The sequence below is a fragment of the Balaenoptera musculus genome, chromosome 11 (genome assembly GCF_009873245.2).
Source record: "Balaenoptera musculus isolate JJ_BM4_2016_0621 chromosome 11, mBalMus1.pri.v3, whole genome shotgun sequence".
Taxonomy (NCBI): Eukaryota; Metazoa; Chordata; class Mammalia; order Artiodactyla; family Balaenopteridae; genus Balaenoptera; species Balaenoptera musculus.
The window spans coordinates 30,392,102-30,414,039 of NC_045795.1; the positions used below are offsets into that span (position 1 = coordinate 30,392,102).

At 41.2% G+C, this 21,938-nt stretch overlaps 1 protein-coding gene across 6 annotated transcripts in view; it reads right to left on the bottom strand.

Moving 5' to 3' along the window:
* The window catches only part of RUNX2 (RUNX family transcription factor 2), a 282,428-nt gene that overhangs the window by 171,825 nt on the left and 88,665 nt on the right, over positions 1 to 21,938 (bottom strand). For all 6 annotated transcript variants that reach the window (XM_036869865.1, XM_036869864.1, XM_036869863.1 and 3 more), the window contains exons 4-5: positions 13,478 to 13,634; positions 7,608 to 7,712 (exon numbers count right to left, since the gene is read on the bottom strand). In XM_036869865.1, the coding sequence (XP_036725760.1) occupies positions 7,608 to 7,712; positions 13,478 to 13,634 (262 nt within the window). The remainder of the gene's footprint in view (positions 1 to 7,607; positions 7,713 to 13,477; positions 13,635 to 21,938) is intronic.

The window sequence follows — 21,938 nt, forward strand, 5'->3', positions numbered from 1 at the left end:
CTGCAGAGCAACTAAGCCCGTGTGCCACAACTACTGAGCCTGTGCTCTAGAGCCCGCGAGCCACAACTACTGAACCTACGTGCCACAACTACTGAAGCCCACGCACCTAGAGCCCATGCTCCGCAACAAGAGAAGCCACTGCAGCAAGAAGCCCACGCACCCCAATGAAGAGTAGCCCCCGCTCGATGCAACCAGAGAAAGCCCGCGTGCAGCAACAAAGATCCAACACAGCCAAAAATAAATAAATAAATAAATAAATTTATTTTAAAAAAAATGTTCAGCGATGTTTTGTATACTAGTGACTAAAGGATGAATATTTATGACCATGAAACTGCTGCTTGTGTTGCTGACTTGTAAATATCAAAACATGACATGTGGGCTTCCCTGGTGGCGCAGTGGTTGAGAATCTGCCTGCCAATGCAGGGGACACGGGTTCGAGCCCTGGTCTGGGAAGATCCCACATGCCGCGGAGCAGCTAGGCCCGTGAGCCACAACTACTGAGCCTGTGCGTCTGGAGCCTGTGCTCCGCAACAAGAGAGGCCGCGACAGTGAGAGGCCCGCGCACCGCGATGAAGAGTGGCCCCCACTCACCGCAATTAGAGAAAGCCCTCGCACAGAAACGAAGACCCAACACAGCCAAAAATTAATTAATTAATTAATTAATTTTTTTAAAAAATTGGATGTATGGATGAATGGTCCAGGAGCCCATCCCTCTCATTTAAAAAAAAAAAAAACATGACATGTACCCATCACGTCCATTCCTTGGGCACTTCAGAGACAGGGAAGAACCACGGGAAGTCTGCAAGTCAAGAAGTGAAGGGCTTTTTTGCAGCAACATGGATGAACTCGGAGGGCATTATGCAAAGTGAAGTAAGTCAGACAGAGAAAGACAAATACTGTATGATATCACTTATATGTGGAATCTAAAAAATACAACAAACTAGTGAATAAAACAAAAAAGAAGCATACTCACAGATATACAAAACAAACCAGTGGTTACCGGTGGGAAGAGGGAAGTGGGGAGGGACAATATAGGGGTAGGGGAAAAAGAAAAGGGTTATTATGGGATTCTATGAAATCATGTGTGTGAAACTTTTGAAAACTGTGAAGCACTATAGAATTTAAAGAATCTTTCATTAAAAAAAAAATTTTCCCATTAAAAAAGAGTTAAAGGCTTTTCTACTAATACTTTCCGCCAAAGACTAAAATTCAGGTCTGTGGCCTCAGGAGTATGGTACGAGGCTTAGCAATAGCAAGGGTATCTCAAATTGTCTTCACAGACAGCAAGAATGTGAACGCAAGAACTGTGTCCAGATGTATCAAATAGCTTTAAAACTAATTCTGCTGTCCCTCCATCCAACACACTTTACATGTCCCCCATCTTCTTTCACAGGTGACCAAGCTTTATAACAGCATCCGCCATGGATAAATAAGGAAAGGTCATGGGCCAGCCATCATCAGAAGCCTATTCCTTCACCCAACTAGGATGAAGAGCAGTGAAGGATAAAAGCCAGCTGCTGCTGACACCATCGGCAATAAGGCAGAGAAAATGCCAAGCTCGCCATTCTCGCCACCCTTCACGGGACTGCAGGTGACCCAGTCTCAGAACTGGGTGGAACCGCATAGGAGAAAAATGAGACGATTCTGTGCCCAGACCACTCTGTTTTGATTAAATCTGTCACCTTCAGTTTATAAGGTAAAATGTCTGCAACTGGAAGTGCCCAAGAATATGGAAAAACAAAATGTTCTCTAAAGAATTAAAAATGTGCTGATGAACTGGACCACAGGTGAGAAGGAGCAAGCGGGAAAAGAAAACAGTTTGGCTGCAGGACACAAGCCTGACAAGCTGGGTGAAGCAGGGTGCTGAGGCAGCTCTAGAAACACACACGTACCCTGCACGTCCAGAGAAGCTGTCACTCACCTAAGCACCAGCCCTACTGAAGTCGCAAACGGAGCCAAGAAGAGCACTGCTGCAGCCATGCGCTCCAAGCCTACAGGAAAGGAGCCGGATGGCGGGACAGAAAAGGCGGGGCTTCCCCCTTCTCCCACCAGGTCAGGACAGGTAGCTGGCTGGCAGTGACCGGGAGTGTCCCAGCAGTAAGGACACAGGTGATGGCTCTGGTCTCTCCCTGAGAGTAACTATTAACTATGATTTACTTCCCTGGGGCACAATACACAAAAGCTATTAGAAACTCATCCATGTGTGTTAGGTATCAGGTTTGCAGGTGTGCTGGCGAGTGAGACTTTTCAGTGCTGGGTGATGTAGAATACAAAGCCTCCAGGCTTGCTCATTTGAAGAGTCATAAGATACTTTGGCTACAGACTTGCCATGTTGCCAAGCAAGGCTAATAACCTCTTTATGTTGAAAGATCTAATGTTCTTCTCAAATAAGAGTATTGATCTGGCTTGGCTTGCTGTTGACCTGTTAATACCAAGCACCACAAGGTAACACCCACCCTTAATTCATCTGGTAATTACCAAATTGGTCCAATTCAGAGTGAAGCTACTATCACCGAAACTGGGAGGCACCTTGTAGAACTTTAAATGTCTCCCAGATTAAAAAGTCAAGAGATCTTTTCAGGAGATGGTACCTCAAAAAATTATTTCTCCTGTTGCAACAATGACATTTCCCATCTAAGCACTGATGGAAGTTGGTGATATTGGTGGTCCAGTGAACCACTGCCCCCATCATTAATATCTTTGTGGGGTTCCCCCCACCCCCTTGAGGCTAGGCTGCACCTGTATCTTGCTTTAACCAACAGAGTATGGAAGAAGTAACTCCATACTAGTTCTGAGCCTTAAGAAGCCTTACAAAGACCTGAAAGCTCCCACTTTTGCACCTGAGGGAGACCTGAGCTGCCATATAGGAAGTCAGACTCTGCTGGAGAAGCCGCATGGAGAGGGGGAGGCTCTGGGACTACAGGAGAGAGAGAAAGGCCCAGCTGTCCCCTTATTCCACCGAGCCCAACCTTCCAGCCATCCCACCAAGGCACCAGACATAGCAATGAGGCCATCATGCATGTTCCAGCTCTAGCCACCGTGTTACTGCAGACACAAGAAAGACACCAAGCAAGACCACAGAAAACCCATCCAGATGAACCCCAGTCAACCCATAGAGTCGTGAGAAATAATAAACTGGTTGCTGTTTTAAGCCATTATGGGTACTTCCCTGGCGGTCCAGTGGTTAGGACTCCGTGCTTTCACTGCCGAGGGCCCAGGTTCAGTCCCTGATCGGGGAACTAAGACCCCACAAGCCGTACGGTGCAGCCAAAAAAAAAACATAAGAGCCATTATGTTTGGGGATGGTTTGTTATTTAGCAATAGATAACTGACAAAGCAGCAAGAGAATGAAAAGGCTTCTGACTGTGTAAAGTGATTTACTTTTTCCATCCTCTGCACAGCCAGTAATACCCTTCCCATCAGTCCTCTTCCCTAACTCGGAACCACTGCAATAGAACATGACACTGCTGAGCAAGATTTCACCTTCCTGGAGAAATTCTTTCAATCAGACTGCAGCTGGAACAAGTGCATACAAGGAACAAAGGATCCTAATAGAAACTGATGTTTAAAAGAGGTATCCAAACGCATTACTGTTGCTGCTGCCCCGCTGACTTCTGCTGGCGAACATACGGCAGTACCTCTTCAGAGCTAACTTGCCAACAGGAGGTCAAAACGCCTTGCCTAAACACAAGACTTACAAATTTGGGATCTTAAGTATGATGTCATGTCTTAAAATGATAAGCTGGCAAAGAAAATAAATGGCATTCTGTAAAGATGTGCACCTTCTCATGTTTACGCTACTTAAGATGAAGGTTCTAATAAGTCATCGGCTATGTTCCTTTAAAGGGAAGTTTTATAACTGAGATGAATCACAACTGCAAAAGATCAAAGTTAAAAAACATCAATGATGCCATGGGGTACTTTTTAATCTTGTAATGAGTGATGATCATGTGCTCTTATGAAGTTAGTCCAACTGCCAACGCCAGATGTGTATATTAAGAAAAGGAGTTGTTTGTGATGTGACAGCACCAGTTCAGCTGCCAGAGACAGAAAACATAGAAGGATGAAACCTTTCTGATTTTTGAGTGAAAAGCAAGTCTTGGCAGATGTGCTGATAAGCAGGGCCTCCAAGGAGGGGTACTAGTGCATCCAAGCACCCTCTCTTGGACTTTGCTGCAAATAAATTGTTTATCATCAGTTCTGTACAGCTGTCCCCAGGCAGCATGAATACCTGCTCAAGCACAATTTATAGCACTTATTAGTGTTATTTACTGATGAGCAGAAATTAGTAAAGCCATCTGCAAGAAAAAAAAATATTACCCTAGAGAACAGAATCTAGATGGTATCTATTTCCTGGAAGCGTACTCTAAGCAAAACTACAGCAAACTTCTGACACTGAAATTGATGTAATAATAGCTCACGCTTAATTAGCACTTACTACACGATAGTCACTGTGTTGTGCATTTTACATACATGACATCACTGAACATCTTTGCAGCAACTGATGAGAAAGATACTATTATTCTTCTTCTCACTAACTATTATTATTATTCTCACTTTAACAGAGGAAACTGAAGCAAAGAGAACTTAGGTAACTTGCCTACCACCACACAACTGGTAAACAGCGGAGCCGGGCTTTCAGTCCAGACAGCCTGACACAAAAGCCCACACCCTTAATCACTACGTTATTGCTGAGTAAAGACCCAACCAGTTAACGCAGAACTCGTCCTTGTTCAAATAGCTCATCTACCAGAAGTAGCCTGTTCAATATATACTATAGTCTTCCAAAGAAGGACTGAAATTCCATTAACAGAAATCAAGAGCACGAAACACTCAACCCCTTCAAATCACTGCAGCAATAAACAGGCGTACATTCTTTCGATGACAACCACTACTTAAAGAATTAAAATTCTGTGGGAGAAGATGCTCAAACAATTGCATTCATTGTCTTTTTTTCTCCCCTCAGGAAAGCCTTTTTCTGAAGTCCTTCTCTGTTAACGGTCGAGAAAATAAGCCACTTTGAAGTCTAGAGCAGTGATTGGCAAACCACAACTTGTGTGTCAAGTCTCACCCACCACCTGCTTTTGTAAATAAAGTTTTATTGAAACACAGCCATAACCATCCATTTATGTATTGGTGAAGGCTGCTTTTGAGTTACACTGGCAGAGCTGAGTACCTGTGACAGAGATCGTATGGCCCAAAGGGTTGAAATCATTTACTATCTGGCACTTTACAGAAAAAGTTTGCCAACCCATGTTCTAGAGGATTCTCCATTTACCATCACGTACACGAAAATCAGTCAAAATCCTGTCATACTCACAGTTGAAGGAAGTTGAAAATCCTGGGCATTTTCCACACCTGGGAGTCTCAAAATTAAAGAACAATATTGAGATGAGAGCTATACTTACAAACATTCAGTGCCCAGATGGCCAAGAGCAGGGCAGAAGGAAATAATCCAGTACAGAGAACCCAGGTTGTAGGATTAAAATGTTACCGATACCAGACCCTTCGTTACATCCGGACACTGAGTTTGACCAGTCACCTCGTGATGTCAGACAAATGTCATCACATTTCCACAGATATTTTTGGATCATGAGCAACGTTACTCAGGCTGATCTAGGGCGGTGGTCTGCCACTCGACTTCTGTATCTGCTTCCCCCTCCCACCCTCAGCAGCACCCAAAGCCTGAACTCAGGTCACACAAGTACCAGCCGCCCCCTCTACCCCTAACCCTCATTGCTTTCAGAGCACTTCTCTGCCTTCGCAGGGCAGTGAACCTAGCAACTATTAATTCTGCCAACAACCTCTTGGGAATGAGGTAATACTACCCTCGCTTGAAAGAGAAGTGACTTTCCCAAAGCTACTGTACCTCCTCCCTTTTGTCACCACTTTCAGAATGAGGCAGCACCCACCTTTCCCCGCTTCCTCTCCCAACCATCAACTCTGAGCATCAACCCGTGAACATCTGGAGACACACACACACACACACACACACACAAACATATACACACACACAATGATGGTTTTTCCAAGAACTGAGAAAAGCAGCTGAGATCAGCAGGAAACATCTTTACAAGACAAGTATTAGTCGTGTTAAATGTTAAAAGACTACCATCCTGCTTTATGCATTACTAAGAGGGACGTCCCTGCCTTTCCAGGAACGCAGGGGCTAATTAGATTAAATGCTAGAAGATGTCTTCCATCCTAAGGCATCGTCCCAGATGGATGGCAGTCCAGAAAAGTCAGACAAAACCCCAAACCAGGCCAGACGGCCCTGCGCTGATCGATTCACCTGCACTGCGTGACCACTAGCCCTGACAGCCGGAGACTTGGGGCGACCAGAGACGTGTGTGTGGCCACAGCCTAATAGGACATTCTCAAACTGAGCAGACAGGTCCAGCACTCCCAACGTTGGAAAACCTAGAAGAACGCCATACACATGAAAGGCGGAGAAAAGAAAAACCTCAAAGACTGGCCTTTGAGGCAGGAAACCTCCCTAGTTCAGACAAGCAGTCAGCCTTCGTGAGAAGAAACAGCGGCCAGAGGAGCGGAAGGCAACACGTGTTCCCACCGCTCAGGGACAGGCTGCCAGGGGTAGAGGCAAAACTTCACCAGCCCTTTGCTCTCGGTTTTAGGGGAAGAAGAGCTATGCCACTCTCACTGTCTAGGCAGGTGTACTGTTATATAACAAATATTTCTGCCAGCTGTCCCTCCACCACAAACCAAATTAAACTCTCCAAACACAATGAATGCCTAGGCCTCCAATGAATTCACTCATCAAAGGCAGAGTTCTGTATGATGTTTCCACTGGCACAGAATTTTTAATGTTGTATATATCAAATAATCTTTAATCCTTAAATATATTTAAATACTGCTCTGGTGAGTATGTTGAAATTAGTTTTGGGGGCGGGGCAGGGAAGGCAAACCTGTTTTAATTTAGGTTTAGGAGGAAAATGATATTAGCTCAAATGGATTATGTGCCCTGCCTTAAAATGATGCTGGTTCAACCTTCTAGATGTCTCAGGAGACAAATAAATCAAGGTGGATTTAAACCTGGCTTGACTCTGTTAAAGAAACTATCTATGGCAATTACTAGAACAAGACCAAACAACAGTGTTGTAACAATCAAGCAATTTATCGTTTGCAAATAAATTCTTTGTAATTAAGCAGTGTGCTCTTTATAAAGGGAACTGAGTGGGCGAGTTAAAAAGTTAAAACACATTCTTAGACCATGGGAAACACACACACAAATGCTTTTTGACTAAGCTCAGGATTTTTCAATTTATTGTTTTCTTCCTCAGCTCTCGTGGGTCTGTTCTGCCTTGTCTATTGTGCCCAGTGGATGAACAGAATTTTTAGGAAAAAGTTACAGCAACGGAAAGTCACAAAGTTGTGTAGGGCTTAGCAATTTTGCGGCAAAGGTGAAAAGTGTAATTTGATTTTCTACTAACTGTGAAGTTCTCCTAATTGTCCCTCATAAAAATATATGCAGATAGCAAACTTGGCAAAGAAACTATGTGAAAGTAGCACTAACTTATTTGGGATAAATTCCTCACAGGGTCTCTGCAAACTCTATTCCCATTTCCAGTAGGAAGGCAAGCACTTACTTCTGGGTTCCCGGGGTCCATCCACTGTAACTTTAATAGCTCTGTGATAGGTGGCGACTTGAGGAGGATTTGTGAAGACAGTTATGGTCAAGGTGAAACTCTTGCCTGCAGATAGAAAAGGGGAAAGAAAATCCACAGTGAATATAAAAAGACAGTATTGATGATAAAAATAGCAGTACAGATGTCCAAACTGCATTTAAGCATCGCTGAAGAGGGAACAAAACAGCAAGGGTCAGGACTCCTTATTCTAATGAGAAACCCTCTGACGGCCACCTTAGGGAGTTGCTAAGCTCACTGAGTGCTAAGATCATCATCTTCATGGCAGTTCTGTGCAAGGAGGCTCCAATTCCAAAAAAGAATTGCTCAGTAGCAAGAGCCGTAATGAAAACAAAAACTGGACCTCTTGAAGAGGGTTCTCTTTCCCTTCAGTTTTCTCCAACATCAGGAACACATCCAAGCAGAAAATTTTAGAAGTCTTTATTTAGGATTAGGTCATGACCCCGTGAGAGAACAATAGTAAATCACTGTTGATTATGCTATTGACTTCACATGGTTTTAGCATTTCATTTGCTTAACTGCACTACAGTGAGAAGATGAAAGAGGAAGGTTCTTATGGGAATCATTTTAACAGGAGCCAGTGTCTCCCGTCCTGGCCTTAATGTGCCTGTGGTATGATGATTTCATCATTACTGGAACAAAGTTTTTCTCCTCCCTGCCCACCCCGTCCCTAACATACATCCTCGCTCAGCAGCAATCTTGAAATGACTCCCTGACAGTGACTTATTTTTGGCTAAATGTACATGACATCTCCCAATGTAAACATGAATACTTGCTTTTAGCAGAGGGTGTACTTCATCGAAATATTACATCTGATGTTTCAAATTAATGAGCTAAAGGTGATGAACAGAGGTGGAGGGGAAGACGGGGGGCGGCGGGGGGGGGGAGTTTAGGAGCAGATTCGGACGTTTGCTTTCTCCAGAAGAAGATACCAGACTCTGTTACCCAGACTCACTGACAGTTGTAATCAGTTAGATTTGCGACGGTTAGTCATGTCAGATAGTCAAAACTGCAAACTGTTACAAGACAGGAAGAGGTGGGCGTGAAGCAGTGACTCAATAAAACATTCAGCAATCTCAGGCCAGAGCATTCATTTAGCCTGCTCCTGGGACAGATCTTTAAAAAGCTCATTTCATTTTGCTTTGTTTTTTGGTCAGAGACTGTTTTTCCCTTTACTGAAAGCAGAGGGTATGAAATCAAAACACAAATCTTAAACAATATGTAGCAATGCAAAGTTTAATGCAATCTTTTCAAAGCTTAATATGGAACAGGTTACATACAGGGCTTAATGTGGAACAGGTCTTTGGCTGTCAAGTCTAGTGAATGGGTTTTCTTTTCAACCCAGACCACGTAAGTTCCTAAAATATGTTTAAGACACATATCATTTGTTACTCTGTATATATAGTTTTAAGTCTCTTTGGCTATACTTTGGCCAAGAAAAAGAAAAAAATAGGAAAGAGGGAGATGCAGGGGGAGGGGGTACAGGGAAAATGAATATTGATTAGAAACCTATTAAGTGCCAGTCACTTCATACACATTATCTCATTTAATACTACCCAGTCAGGTTTATCACCCCCATGTCACAAATGAGGAAACCGAAGCCCAGAGAGTATTGGGAATTTAACCACACAACTAATAAGTGGAAAACATCAGGACCTGAATCCAGGTCTTCCAGACCCTAAAATTAATGCTCTTCCTTTTAACTTTATCAGAGAACATTTTTAGAAATTAATAGGTAATTTATTACTACATGTGTCCCAAACAGCTCTATCAGACCAAGAAGCAAATGTAAATCTACTAATGTAGTATGTCAGTCAGAATGATGAAATCATCTATTCTTAAAGTGTCACTGACATATCGTATTTCATCCATTATATATTGAATGTTACATGGATTTAAGTAATTTAATTGTCTGGTTGGGGAACAGAGGATTTATTATAAACATTAAGACTAACCAGAAGAATAAGGCAGCCAGGAGTCTAAACTAGTCACAGAAAACTGAAAGTCTACAGAAATGGAGATTAGAAAGTTGAATAGGAAGCCACTGGATCCAGATCAGGACCTTAAAACAATGGGAAGTTCTGGAGGAGTGAATGGGCTGAACCCCTAGATTGAAAGTTAATTTGCATTAAACCGTAAAAAGATCCATTCTGGGTTGGATCAATGGTCTGTGAGTCAGGATCGCATTTCTAACAGTGGCTTTGAGGGCAGTGCTTGGAAGACAGCTGTCATCTGTGGCACAAATCTTCATAAATCAAGGATGTACACATCTCAGTTGTCCTTAATGACTCTAAATAACCTGCTAGAGACACTGCCCATGAGTTTATATAAACCGGTTCTAAGAGTATTGCTGTTTGAGACTTTTACAACTCACTTAGGATATTAAAAGGCATCGATGCTTCTCCCAAATTCAGAGGAACACCTTAGGTAGAAACAAAAGCCAAATATAAAATTCACCCTCCAAGATAAAGCATCTAAATGTTCAAAACAGAACCAGTTTTCTACAAAGACCTCTTAAAAAGAGGTGGGTTTGGGGGAAAGGAAACAAGTATTTGAGTCCGACGGCGGTCTTCTAAAATCAAATCCTAAGGATCAAGATGTACTTTAACAACTAAAACAAAAACCAAGGAGGTTCCTTCCACTTCTCATTGCCCCTTCAGAAGGAACATGAACGTAATGTTCAAGAAACTTCCACCCAACTAGGTAATTTGTTCTTCCCCCTATAAATAGTGACACATTTCCTAAGTCAAATGTTTATATGCATATTCATGACTTCCTTAAATTTAAAAAAAAATTTCCAAATCCCATTGTTTATTACTTTCCATAATAAGCGATAAAAATGCAGGCTCTTAAGGAGCCAGCGTTCATTAGACAACTAATTGTAGCATCCTTGGCTTCATCTAGGAACTAGTTCTGCAATGTGTCCTCAAGTCATATATTTTCTGAGATACACATAGGAACTGTCATTGAAAGACAATTCCAACCTAGCCCGAGGGGCTGTCAGAAATTGTCGGGAAAGTTAAGACTATAAGCACGGATTGTATCCTAAATTGACAAAGTACCATGCTCTGTACACTGCAGGTGCTTAGAAGTGCTTGTAAATTAAAAGCAACATGCTTGATGTCAAAAGTGAGGAAACACACCAGAAAACTTAAGAACCAAAGTCACTTTAAATACTCCTGTTTCAAATATAAAGGAGAAAAAAGGAAAAGACAATTTAAAAATATAAGCCACTCCTCACTTAATGCAAGTTTCACCGATGCTCTACTTTTATTCCAAAGTACTTCATAAAAGTTGTGGTCACTGGATAACCCATAATGCCAGAGTAAATAGTGATGTGACTCCCTTATAAATCAAAAACTGTTTTGCAATTTCTGAGAGTTTATATTTCTACCAGTGAAAAAAACTGTACCGTTTGAGGAACTTGGTGTTTTTTATTTTTTAATGCTACTGAAATAGAAAATTTAAATAGCTGGGGAAAAAAATACAATGGTAGCAGCATGTTGACCCAGACTTAAAAACCTGAGAGAAATGTAGAAGTGTGAAAATCAAAGAGGAAGCTGGAAAGAGTCTGTTAGAAAGCAGGTCAGGTACACAGGCAGGTTAAAGGGTTTCCTGCCACTGAAGAACTGACCCATTTTTTTTTTTTTCAAAGAGTGGTATCTCTTGTCAGTATTCTCTGTCCTTTTTTCCTCTTCATTTCAGCTTGATATTACTGTTTCCTTTCATATAATGTTAATGTCATGATATAAAAATCTATTATTAGTGATAAATCAATTTTTCTTTCTCTCTCCACCCGCTCCCCCCACCCCCAATCTAAGTCTCGAAGACAAGTCTGGACCAATTTCTCCATCCTGCCTCTGGCAGCAAACTGTAGCATTTCAGATCCTCCACCAAGTCCCGGCTGCTTCAAAGGAAAAATCCTACTTTCTTCAGTTAAGATCATAAGAAATATAGGGGGAGGGGGTCAGCTCTGTTTGGACATAATTACACTTCATCAAAAGAAGCTTTCTTCATCTTCCATGCGTGAAAAGTCTGCAAGCAGTTAAGTCTGTCTTTTTTTTTTAAATATAAAAATTGCTATTTGGGAAACCAGCCAAAACTCAGAAAGCCAATATAGTAAAACAGTGCACACCCTTTGTTTCTCTTTGAAGTTTCTTAAATAAATATGTTGAGGGTTTACAAAGTACACTATCACTTTGCCATAGTTTCTACTCAAATTGATCAGAGAAAAGTTATGGAGCATCTATATAATACAAAAGCAAGATAAATGAAAACACTAGTTTGTATCTGTAAAGTAAAATGAAGTATAGCGCCCGGTCTTTTAAATACTAAAATTCATTACTCTAGTTCAAAACAAAGTAATATTACATAAGGAGAAAGATGCAACTCAGAGCATACAGGTAAATCATCGTGTTCAAATTTTTCTTGATTCTTACTAGAAAAAAGAAATTGTAATTGTACTGTGGACCTGCACCAGTAACTGAGAAAAAAAAAATGAATACACACACATACACACTTCACACCTAATCAGTCAACAGTGAGACAGAATGTGTCTTTTTTTTTTCTTTTAATGAAAGTGAACTAAACCTGATGCTGAGATAACCCCTTGAGTTTTGATTCTACCAGAGGCTCTGAGCCTCATTTTATTTCAAACCTTTCAGTAACAGTATCTCATTAGCATGCATCATTTTTTTTTAAGTTAAAAAGTACAACTTCTTGGCCGTGTTCCTAGAAAGTACACTAAAACTACTCATCGGAAACAGCCTTGCCTGAACTTCCCTTATCAAGTTTTTACAATGGTAATAATTTGACATCTGATCCAAACTAAAGGGCAATTATTGGACATGGTTTAAAAATTGATGCTTCTTATTTCCTAATTCAAACCTGGGTTGAAGTCACCCCATAGGTCTTTATAATTTAATTCACCCCAGTCCTAAAGTGGTCTATTTTCTCTCTTCTCATCGAAATACTTAACATGGAAATATTAGATTCAATCAATAAATAAATGAACATAATACTTCTAATGAATGATGATTAAAAGTCTCTCTATAGAATAAGTAAATAAAAGCCAAATATTGGTTTTCTTTGAGACTTTTTAAAAAACATTAACCCCATTTATGAAACAGCTATAAAAACCCTAAAGGGGATTATTTTCTGTTTTATGATCTTTTGATGGATTCCTAAGATTTGAATGGGGGTGTGGATGGTGGAAACTCTTTAATAATGTAGAAATATTTAGAGTTCTGATCATTCATCTACATAGTCATACTAACATAAGTAACATCTTATTCACTTATGCAAATGAAAAGCCTTCTGTAAAAAACCATGATTTTTAAATAGGTTCTTATAGAAGTAAATTAAATCCTATAGAGGTAACATATGTGACAAGTGAAGAGCGTTATACTTGCTGTCCTTGCTACAACTTAGAGCAAAATTGATATTACCAGGAAATTGATCCAATGCATTCCCTTTTCTTTGCCCTTTGCCACTGAATGCACTCAGTTACTTGGCTCCTCGTAACTCAGAACTTGAACCTCCAACTGTTCTTCCCTCCACCTTATATGCTCACACCCAGTGAAATTAGGAACTGATTCTTCGGAAAACACTGTTTGAATTTTCAATATCATAAAACAAATGAAAAAGGCCTGAGTACTCACTAAAACACTCAACCTCATCTGGACGTATTTAAAGAAAACCTTTAGTAATTCTATTCGGTAGAAGGTACTGATTTGAATACAGACAGGCCTACATTTCATCAGAGGATCCTAATGTGTTTATTCCATTATCCATATTAAAAATCAGAGACCTACCTCGTCCACTCCGGCCCACAAATCTCAGATCGTTGAACCTTGCTACTTGGTTTTTCATAACAGCAGAGGCATTTCGGAGCTCAGCAGAATAATTTTCATCATTACCCGCCATGACGGTAACCACAGTCCCATCTGGTACCTCTCCGAGGGCTACCACCTACATAAAACAGGAAACACAGCAACAATAATGGCACATCAGAAAAGCTTAAACACTGAGAATATAGTCTCATGGTAAATGATGCATCTTATCAGGACTTAGTGCTCTAGTCCAGTAATGGCAGACAGGAATGAGGCATCTGCATGTGGGTTCAGATGCCACTTCAAAGAGACCAGTGTTTCAGGGTCCACCCATTCCAAAGGCAGGCAAAAGTTTCCTTCATTTGTTGTTGGATTCTTCACAGAATGCATGTACATTTTTATTAAATCCCCATGTTAAGTTGTCCATAGGAATTATGCCACAGAAGGAAAGCTGATGCCCCATCTGCAGATTGCATCGTACATATTAAGGCACCGCCTGTCTGCAGCCTGGAGCGCCCTGAGGTGTGGTCTCATCCAGATCACAGGCCAAAAAAAAAAAAAAGGAAGTCTGGTCAGCTCTATGGGAGATGATATTTAGGGGAAACCTTACAGTTCCTGACTATAGGGAAGACTAAATATAGTGTGGTATCCAGAACTACATTTCATCTCCTTACTTTGAGCTAGATATCCAGCTTTCAATCACACTGCAAAGAACTACTGAATGCCCACTCTGCAGTGGGACCCATGGAATATACAAAGCCATCAAGAAGCCTAAAGTCTAGGTACAGGATAAAGATATATAAGAGGCTGAAAATGACCACCGACAAATGAGTGGTATAGGCAGAAAATACACCCTTAGCCAAACTTCTGTCTTGTCCCATCTGCCATCTTGGAATGACACACTTGCCTCCTTAATCTTCAGTAATTAACCTGCAGCCGATTAACTTGGGCAAGTCAGGATCCAGGATAATCAGTCTTTGAGTCTAATAAACATTTTCACTGCTGCAAGGCAAGGATCACACTCCAGGGTTGGCTAACTTGCAAATTGGTGCCTCTGATTAACATGGAGCCCGGAAGGGAATGTCGGTGCAGAGTCTTTGTTGTCATATATAAAACACACTATTCTTAATCCATGAATTAAGGCCTTGCCCCTTGATAACATCCTTTCTCTCAACTAACTTCCAGGATCCTATAATATTCAGATGAGTTCCATCTCTTGCTCGTTCGGCTTCCAGATGCCCATGTGGTGACTAAGCCACAGCTCTGGCTACAGTAGCCCCACTACCCTCCCATGACAATATCCACGTGTGCTTGCCTGTCTGGCAAATATTACCCTCATCCTTCTGCTACTCCCTCTTTTGTCAAGATGTCCATAAGGCAAACCAAAGCATTTAATTCCATGCTCCCAATACAATTTGTATGTAACTCTCATTAAAGCAGATTTCCTACAATGTGATGAAACAGACATTATCACTACACTTGAGAGCTGCATTTCCCTCACCCTTGAACCCTACCCCTAACACGCCTCCACTATACCCTCTGCTCAAGCCAGGGAAACAACCAAACAAACAAACTTGTCAGTATTTCTTTCACCCTTCCTGTTCTCTTAGGCTGTTCCATTCCTGCTTCAGCACTTTGTTATTCAGTTTAAAATCTTAAAGCTGTCCTTAAATTACAGAAACCACTTCCTGAGCATCCCACTGGACTCAAATGATCCTCATTTCAATGTACATATAGGAATGACCCATCTACTCCTTTTGATATGCTAGTCCAAAGCTATGAGACTCCCTCTTAGGAGCCCAGATTATATTCGACTAGAAATTACACAAGGCAAGGGCCTTCATCTGTCTTGTTCACCGCTATACACCCAGCTCCCAAAACAGTGCCTGGCACAGAGTAAGTGTTTGATAAATATTTTTGAAATAAATAAATGAAAGAGCTCCACAAAGAGCACCACTTCCCACTGCCAATAGTCTATGAGAGACCCAGTTAAAGGTTGAGTCAGCATCCCCAGCTAGCGGCAATATGCCCTTGCTCCAAACTAGTTTTCTGACAACTTTTTCCATCCCAGAAGAGAGGGAATCCTGCCCACTATCCTTTACCCGGAATGTACGGTTACTCTATTCAATCTGAGAAGTCTCCCAGGTCAAGGGTAAATCCCTTGAGAACATGGCTTCCTTCCTGCATACTTGACCTAGTGCCTCAAGCGGCTGCTGAACACAGGTAACGCTGTACCCCTGATGGGGGCAATGTACTTTTCAACTTCTTGAATTCACAATGCCAAAAATGTGCACATTTGAAAAATACTGAAATACTGAAAAAACTGACTGTTTGCCAGTATTCATCTGAATGCTTGACATTTTTTACACTCAGAATATTGTGTTTTAACACCTGCTGTGAGGCTTTCTATGTCAAAGTAAATATGGAACCAGTAAGTGCACTAATGAAGGTAGAAAAGTTGTACTGTTTAGAAGAGAATTAATGCACCAAAAATCAAGAGGCCCCACTTCTCCCCCACCTCTGTTACACATCTGCTATGATCTCAAGTAACTTCATCTCCTGAAACTACCGTTTTCCAATATAAATTGGAAATCGTTTTTTTAAAGTCTGTAAAATGTAGAAGAGACTATGTAAGTATAGAGTACAATTATAATCATGTACTTTTTGTAAGATGAGCAGGATAACTTCTGTTCCAAGTCAGCTGTGTGCTAAACACAGGCTTTCACTTATAAGCTTCCTTAAAGGGTTCAATTGAATATGTAATTTTTTACTTCATGTCCTGAGATATTTTTTGGTGTTGTTGAGAGATACAGGAGGACTGCTGATGGGTTTCACTCCAGGCTGGCTAAATTTCATTTAAAAAAAAGCGAAGAAATGTGCCCCAATATAAAGATTTTTAAGAGCTCTGGGACATTATTATTTTACTGCATATTTTTAACATAATGGATTTTTTTTTAGTTAGAAGAAAAGGAAAATTGATTCAATATGGGAAAATACAAAAGAAAAGATCCCTAAGCGTGAAATACATAAATCCATTTTTCTTTGCTTAAGCAGTATAATTAAATATTAAATATTGGTATGTTTTATGCATTACATTTAATAACAAAACAAATAGGTCACCACAAAGTGTGTGAGTCTTCTATGAGGCTTACAACTTGGCCCGGAAAAAAAAAATTGCTAACTAACAAGATATAGTGACAACTTTTCCTGTTATGGCTGAATTCTATTTTAATGGCTAAATATATTGGTTCTTTCTGCTATTCACTCTACCAAAGCAGACTGCCTAATGTTTTTCTGAGGAAAAAAGGGGGGATAAGAAGTAATGTATGTGCCTTTATATCAATCAGAAGTGTAATTATATGTTTGAGGGTTTAAACAAAAAGTAGATCTCTGAAGCTAAAAAGTTTCCCTTGGAGATTCTCGACTGTGTTTATCTAAAAGAAAACCAAAAGAATCAAGAAGTTTTTACACATTTCATCTGTACCAAACCCAAGCAATGGAAAACACTTTAAGGGGTAGAGAGCAGTCAAAAATCGCCCTTTAACTAGTTAGGAGTTAGCACGCATTAAAATTTGTTTCCACACTACCCAATACAAAAAGTTGTTCTGCAAAGAATAATTTGTGACGAAAACTTAACAGTTACTTTTCTAGGTGCTTTTAACATATAAAATCTACAAATTCAAGAAACTTCATGGGGAAGAGGGAAGTAATTTTGTGTCCTGACATTTTAGAATAGAGAAAGAAGTTCCTTTATTTAGCGCACCTCATTATAACTAGCATTTAAATCACATGATACGGAGCTTGTGCAAAATAAAGTAAAAGAATATTTAACTCTAGAAACGCTATTGAAAATTTTTATGAGACTCCCTACGACTAAATCTGTGAGTTACTCTGAAAGAGGAACAATGGAGAATTAACTCAGGCCCTTAAAATTGTTTCTGTGGTCTTATTATATGGAAATTTAAATTGCCTATGACATTTTCACGTACAGAAGTCTAGTCTTCGCTAATCAATTACTCTTACAGACCAATATCACTGGGCACATTGCACTTGCAGCAAAATTGAAATATAATTATTTTTCAAGATAGAATCTTATCAAATCTTTCTTTGGAATACACAGAGAGGTAAGGGAGTAATTGCAAAAAGGAAAAGTTTTATTTCTACGATAATTATTTAAAGATAACTTTAACTATCAAAAAGTTTCACAAATATTACAGTTATTTCTTAGAATCTAACTTAGAATTTAGAAAAACCTGGTTGAATTGTAGAGAAAAGAGTAAATACAATATAAAATATCATTTCATAATTTTTAAAATACATGTCAAAGAGAAATTTGATGGAAATTATTTCAATTTAAGCCAGAAATTTATGAGCCATGTATCAAGCTGGTTTAGATCATCTAACAATGGATATTCTGGAATTTTGAAAGGATACAAACAGCAATGCCAATGGGGAGAAAATAATGAATAATATTTTACCATGCCTGTTTTCAAATATAAGTTTTCTAAAATTTTTGAGTATTTATTTTCCATCTAAAATTATTTGTTTCCATTACCTTACCAGTAAGTTTTATATACTCAATCCTAAAATTTTTAACTTTAAATAATTTTTATTGCATTTAAAGGCATAACACAAAAATGTGTCTGTCTTTACATAACTTGAGATCTATTACGATTTACATAATTTTGCACAGCAACTCATAGTGGTTTTAGCAAAGTTTTAACAGGTTTAATAACCTGTTTTTCTTTGTTTAGGTATAATTACATTCAAAAAGACACAAACATAAAATCTGATCATTAAATATGTAAGGAAACTACAACTCATTATGTCAAATAGTTATTAGCTGCATACTTGCTTATGAAGAGAAAAATGGCCAATGATGTTGAAAAATTATTTTCAAATAGAAATTGCTCCATCATTTTGAAACCCTACTTATGACAAATACTGAAAGGTATCATTAAACATGCAGAATTAACTATGAGCAATAGATGATATATCTAAAACTGTGTTTTTTTTCTTTAACATTGCCAGAAAAACATATGATATTGGTAAATATATAGTCCAGCGTTTGCTAACTTAAAACAGTGCAATAGTCTTACACTACTTTTAGCTTTAAAATATACATCTGGACTTAAATTTTCTGCATAGTGTTTCAGCTTGAAGCTATTTAAAGCAGCTGAGTTATGAACCCTGAACACCAGGCTTCAGGGTGGAAATGCTGACAGACCCCTAACTTACAAGGGTGCTACTGGATACAGGGCTAACATGTTTTCTCCACTATTTCTACCTGACCATTAACTAATGAGCTGAATTTGCGTATTGCTTTTTCATCACTACAATTACCTAGGACAGAAAGGGCCTGGGATCTTCTAATAGTATGCCTTAACTATTTTAAGCTTTCAGTGAGATACACCTGAGAGAAAGGTTAAAAATATTTATTTCCATTTCCTTGACACCTGGGAGCACTGAACATTTCAAAACTGCAGAACTTTGTTAAAAATATAACGCTAATAAACAGCTTGGTGTATTTTAAAGTATACAGGTTGTTTTTGCACTTTTACATGTCAGAGTGTAAATGAATTAACTACTTTCGTATAATCCTAAAACAAGATCAGATGAACAACTCTAATACGTGACATGTCTTAATACAATACATCGCCAATATCATTCTGAAGTGCTGTTTTAAGTTAACGTATCGCAACACAGTCTACTGAATTCATTTCTGATTCTCTACCTTGCCGAGCTCAGTGTCACGGACATAAAATATGAGCTCAATAAATATTATATTGATTTGAATACCAGACTTCTCAACAATTAAGTTCTGTATTAAACATATTTACCTGTCTGCTATCTACCCAACAACACTATAATTTACTTTGTACATAGCTCTAAATATGACAGCCAAATTGCTGTCACCACTTTTAAAACTGAGACTTCTTCATATTACTTCTTCTTTGCACATGTATTTGATTATGTTGCAAGAGTCTAGAAAGTCTACAGCTCACAGGCTTTTATCTCGAAAGTAAGGTAAAAAGAGGTTGTTTTTACTAACATTCAGATGAAAACAAAAAAATTATTGTCAAAATCTGGATGTTCCAAATATCTACACATGTTTTCAACAGAGACAAAACTTCTATACTGAGTGGATCTCAGCTGTCGCCCGCTATTTGAATTTTGTTAAACACAGGTAGGGGGGTGGGAAAACATGAAAGTCAAGTTTTTGGTTAACTCAATTTAACTTTTAATTAATATGAATTAAAACATTCAATTTAATATGGCCATGTGTTATCTATGGTTTTGTTTACTGGTTAAAAGTAAACTTAATCTGTAATTAAAAATAAGTATGATGAATAGCAGGGAAGCAATTTATTTTTAAAATAATTTTAAAAGGGTGGTAGTGAGAAAACCTGAAGATAGCCAAATTATCTGAGAATAGCTTTAACTAAATTGTATTCTGTCTTTATGCCAAAAACATCCTTTCTATCCAAAATATTAATGCTCAGTATCAATTCAGCACCATATATGTAAGAATATAGTTCAAGACAGTTATACCTTAAACATGTTTAGCAGGACAAACGGAATGTAGAACATCAGACATCTAAATGACATCTTTTAAAAATGTGGGCACCCATCCTTAACTTTTTCATACCCTAACTTGTGGCATTTTATATATAAAATATCTGTTTATTTGTATTATTTGCTGTTTTCATCCAGTGTTGTTTTTTTGTTTGTGTCTTGAGGGGCTTGTGGGGGGGGGCGTGGAAACAAATTTCCGTTCTCACATAAGGCCAATTAGAAAATTCTGGGCCCTTGGAGGATGAACTGTAAAAGATATATCTTATGTGAAAATCCAAATTTCTACGATTCGCCTATACTCTGAGCTTTTCATATTTCAAGGAAGAAAAGCTTAACCTACAAAATGGGTGGTTTATAAAAGGAGAAATGGGACGGTTAAAACACACACACATTTCTTGAGCCAACTGCAAAATGAAACTTGCCCCAGAGTGCAACATCCCCTTTCCATAACAATTCATTCGATTTCTGTTCTGATACAAGACATAGCGAGATAACCAGCTCTAATTGACCTGGACTCCTCTTTCTTTCCACGCCACCCACGCACGGAATCTGAATTGGTGCGCGTGGGGAGGGGGTGGTCAACAACCGGGAACTGCCAGTGGCCCGTGGGAGTTTGGCCCCAGGGTCCACAAGGGAGGAACTGGCAGGATTCCTCCCTTCCCCCCCTCCCCCCAAGGCCTGGCTTACCCTGCTCTCCACAATCCCAGAACCCAGGGGACCCAGGCCCACCTTCGCGGGTTCAGAGGCTAAACAGGGCCGGAAGCATCTTCCTGGGAGCGCTCTCGTCCCTGTCTGGCTCACCGCCCCCTCCATCCCAGGCGCCTAGTCCCGAGAGGGAGCTCGGCCCGGGACCCCATCTCCCCAGCAACCTGGGACGCTCCCGGCCCTGCGGGCTCCGCGAGGGGACGAGGGCTGCCAGAGGGATCCCGATAGCCTTACGGAGAGACTCCGGACCCTACACCCTCAACCTGCGGAGCCGCTGCCCGCGACTCCGGCTGCTGAGACCCGCCCTCAAACTAACGGGCCGGGAGGGCGGAGGAGGCCGCGGGGCGCGCGCAAGGCGCTCTCCAGCCCGGGAGTCACTCCCTCGGCTCCCAGGCCACGGGCCCGAGCCTCCCACGACCTCTCAGAAGCGGGAGGGACCTCTGGGGTCTGAGTCCTTAAAAGTAAGAATAAGGCGAATCGCACAATGTCACCTCAGTTTTCAAGGCGGGCGAGCCGAAGGCATTTCACAGGTTTCCCTTCTCCCTCCCGGGCGCGGCGAGGCGGGGAGCGGGTCCGGGTGGAAGAGGCGGCCCGAGCCCCCGCCCCCTCCACTGGCCCGCGCCGCCTTGCACTTGAGGGTCCGGCGCCGGGGACTCCCGGACTCCCCCGCCTCCGGGCGCGCGGCGACCCCTGCAGCCCCGCCTTCCTCCCGGTAGCGGGAAGGGGCGCGGGTCTGCAGACGGAGAAAACGCCCCCGTCCTGTCTGCCCCTCACTCGCTCCCTGAGTCCCTAGGTTCGCCCGTGACCCTCTCGGATACTGATAATGCGGCCCACGCGCCGCAGCCAGCAGCCGGCACGCGGCGCCCCGCCCCGGGCGCAAACGCCCGGCGCCGGCACCCCACCAACACCGGCCCCCGAGTCCAGGAGGGGCCGGAGCCGCCGAGGCGCAAGCGGGTCAGAGAAGGGGGCGCCGAGACGGGCGGAGGGCGTTCGGTTGGGAAGGGAAGAGCGCGGAATCCCGGGGAGGGGCGGCGCGGCGGCCCGCGGTGCGGGCCCGGCCGGGATGCCGGGTAAGGGGACGCGGGAGTCTCGGGGGAGAACGCCGGGGATCCTCGCTTCTGGGGAGTGGGGGCGGGGTGGAGCACGTCCCGGCGGCGCCGCC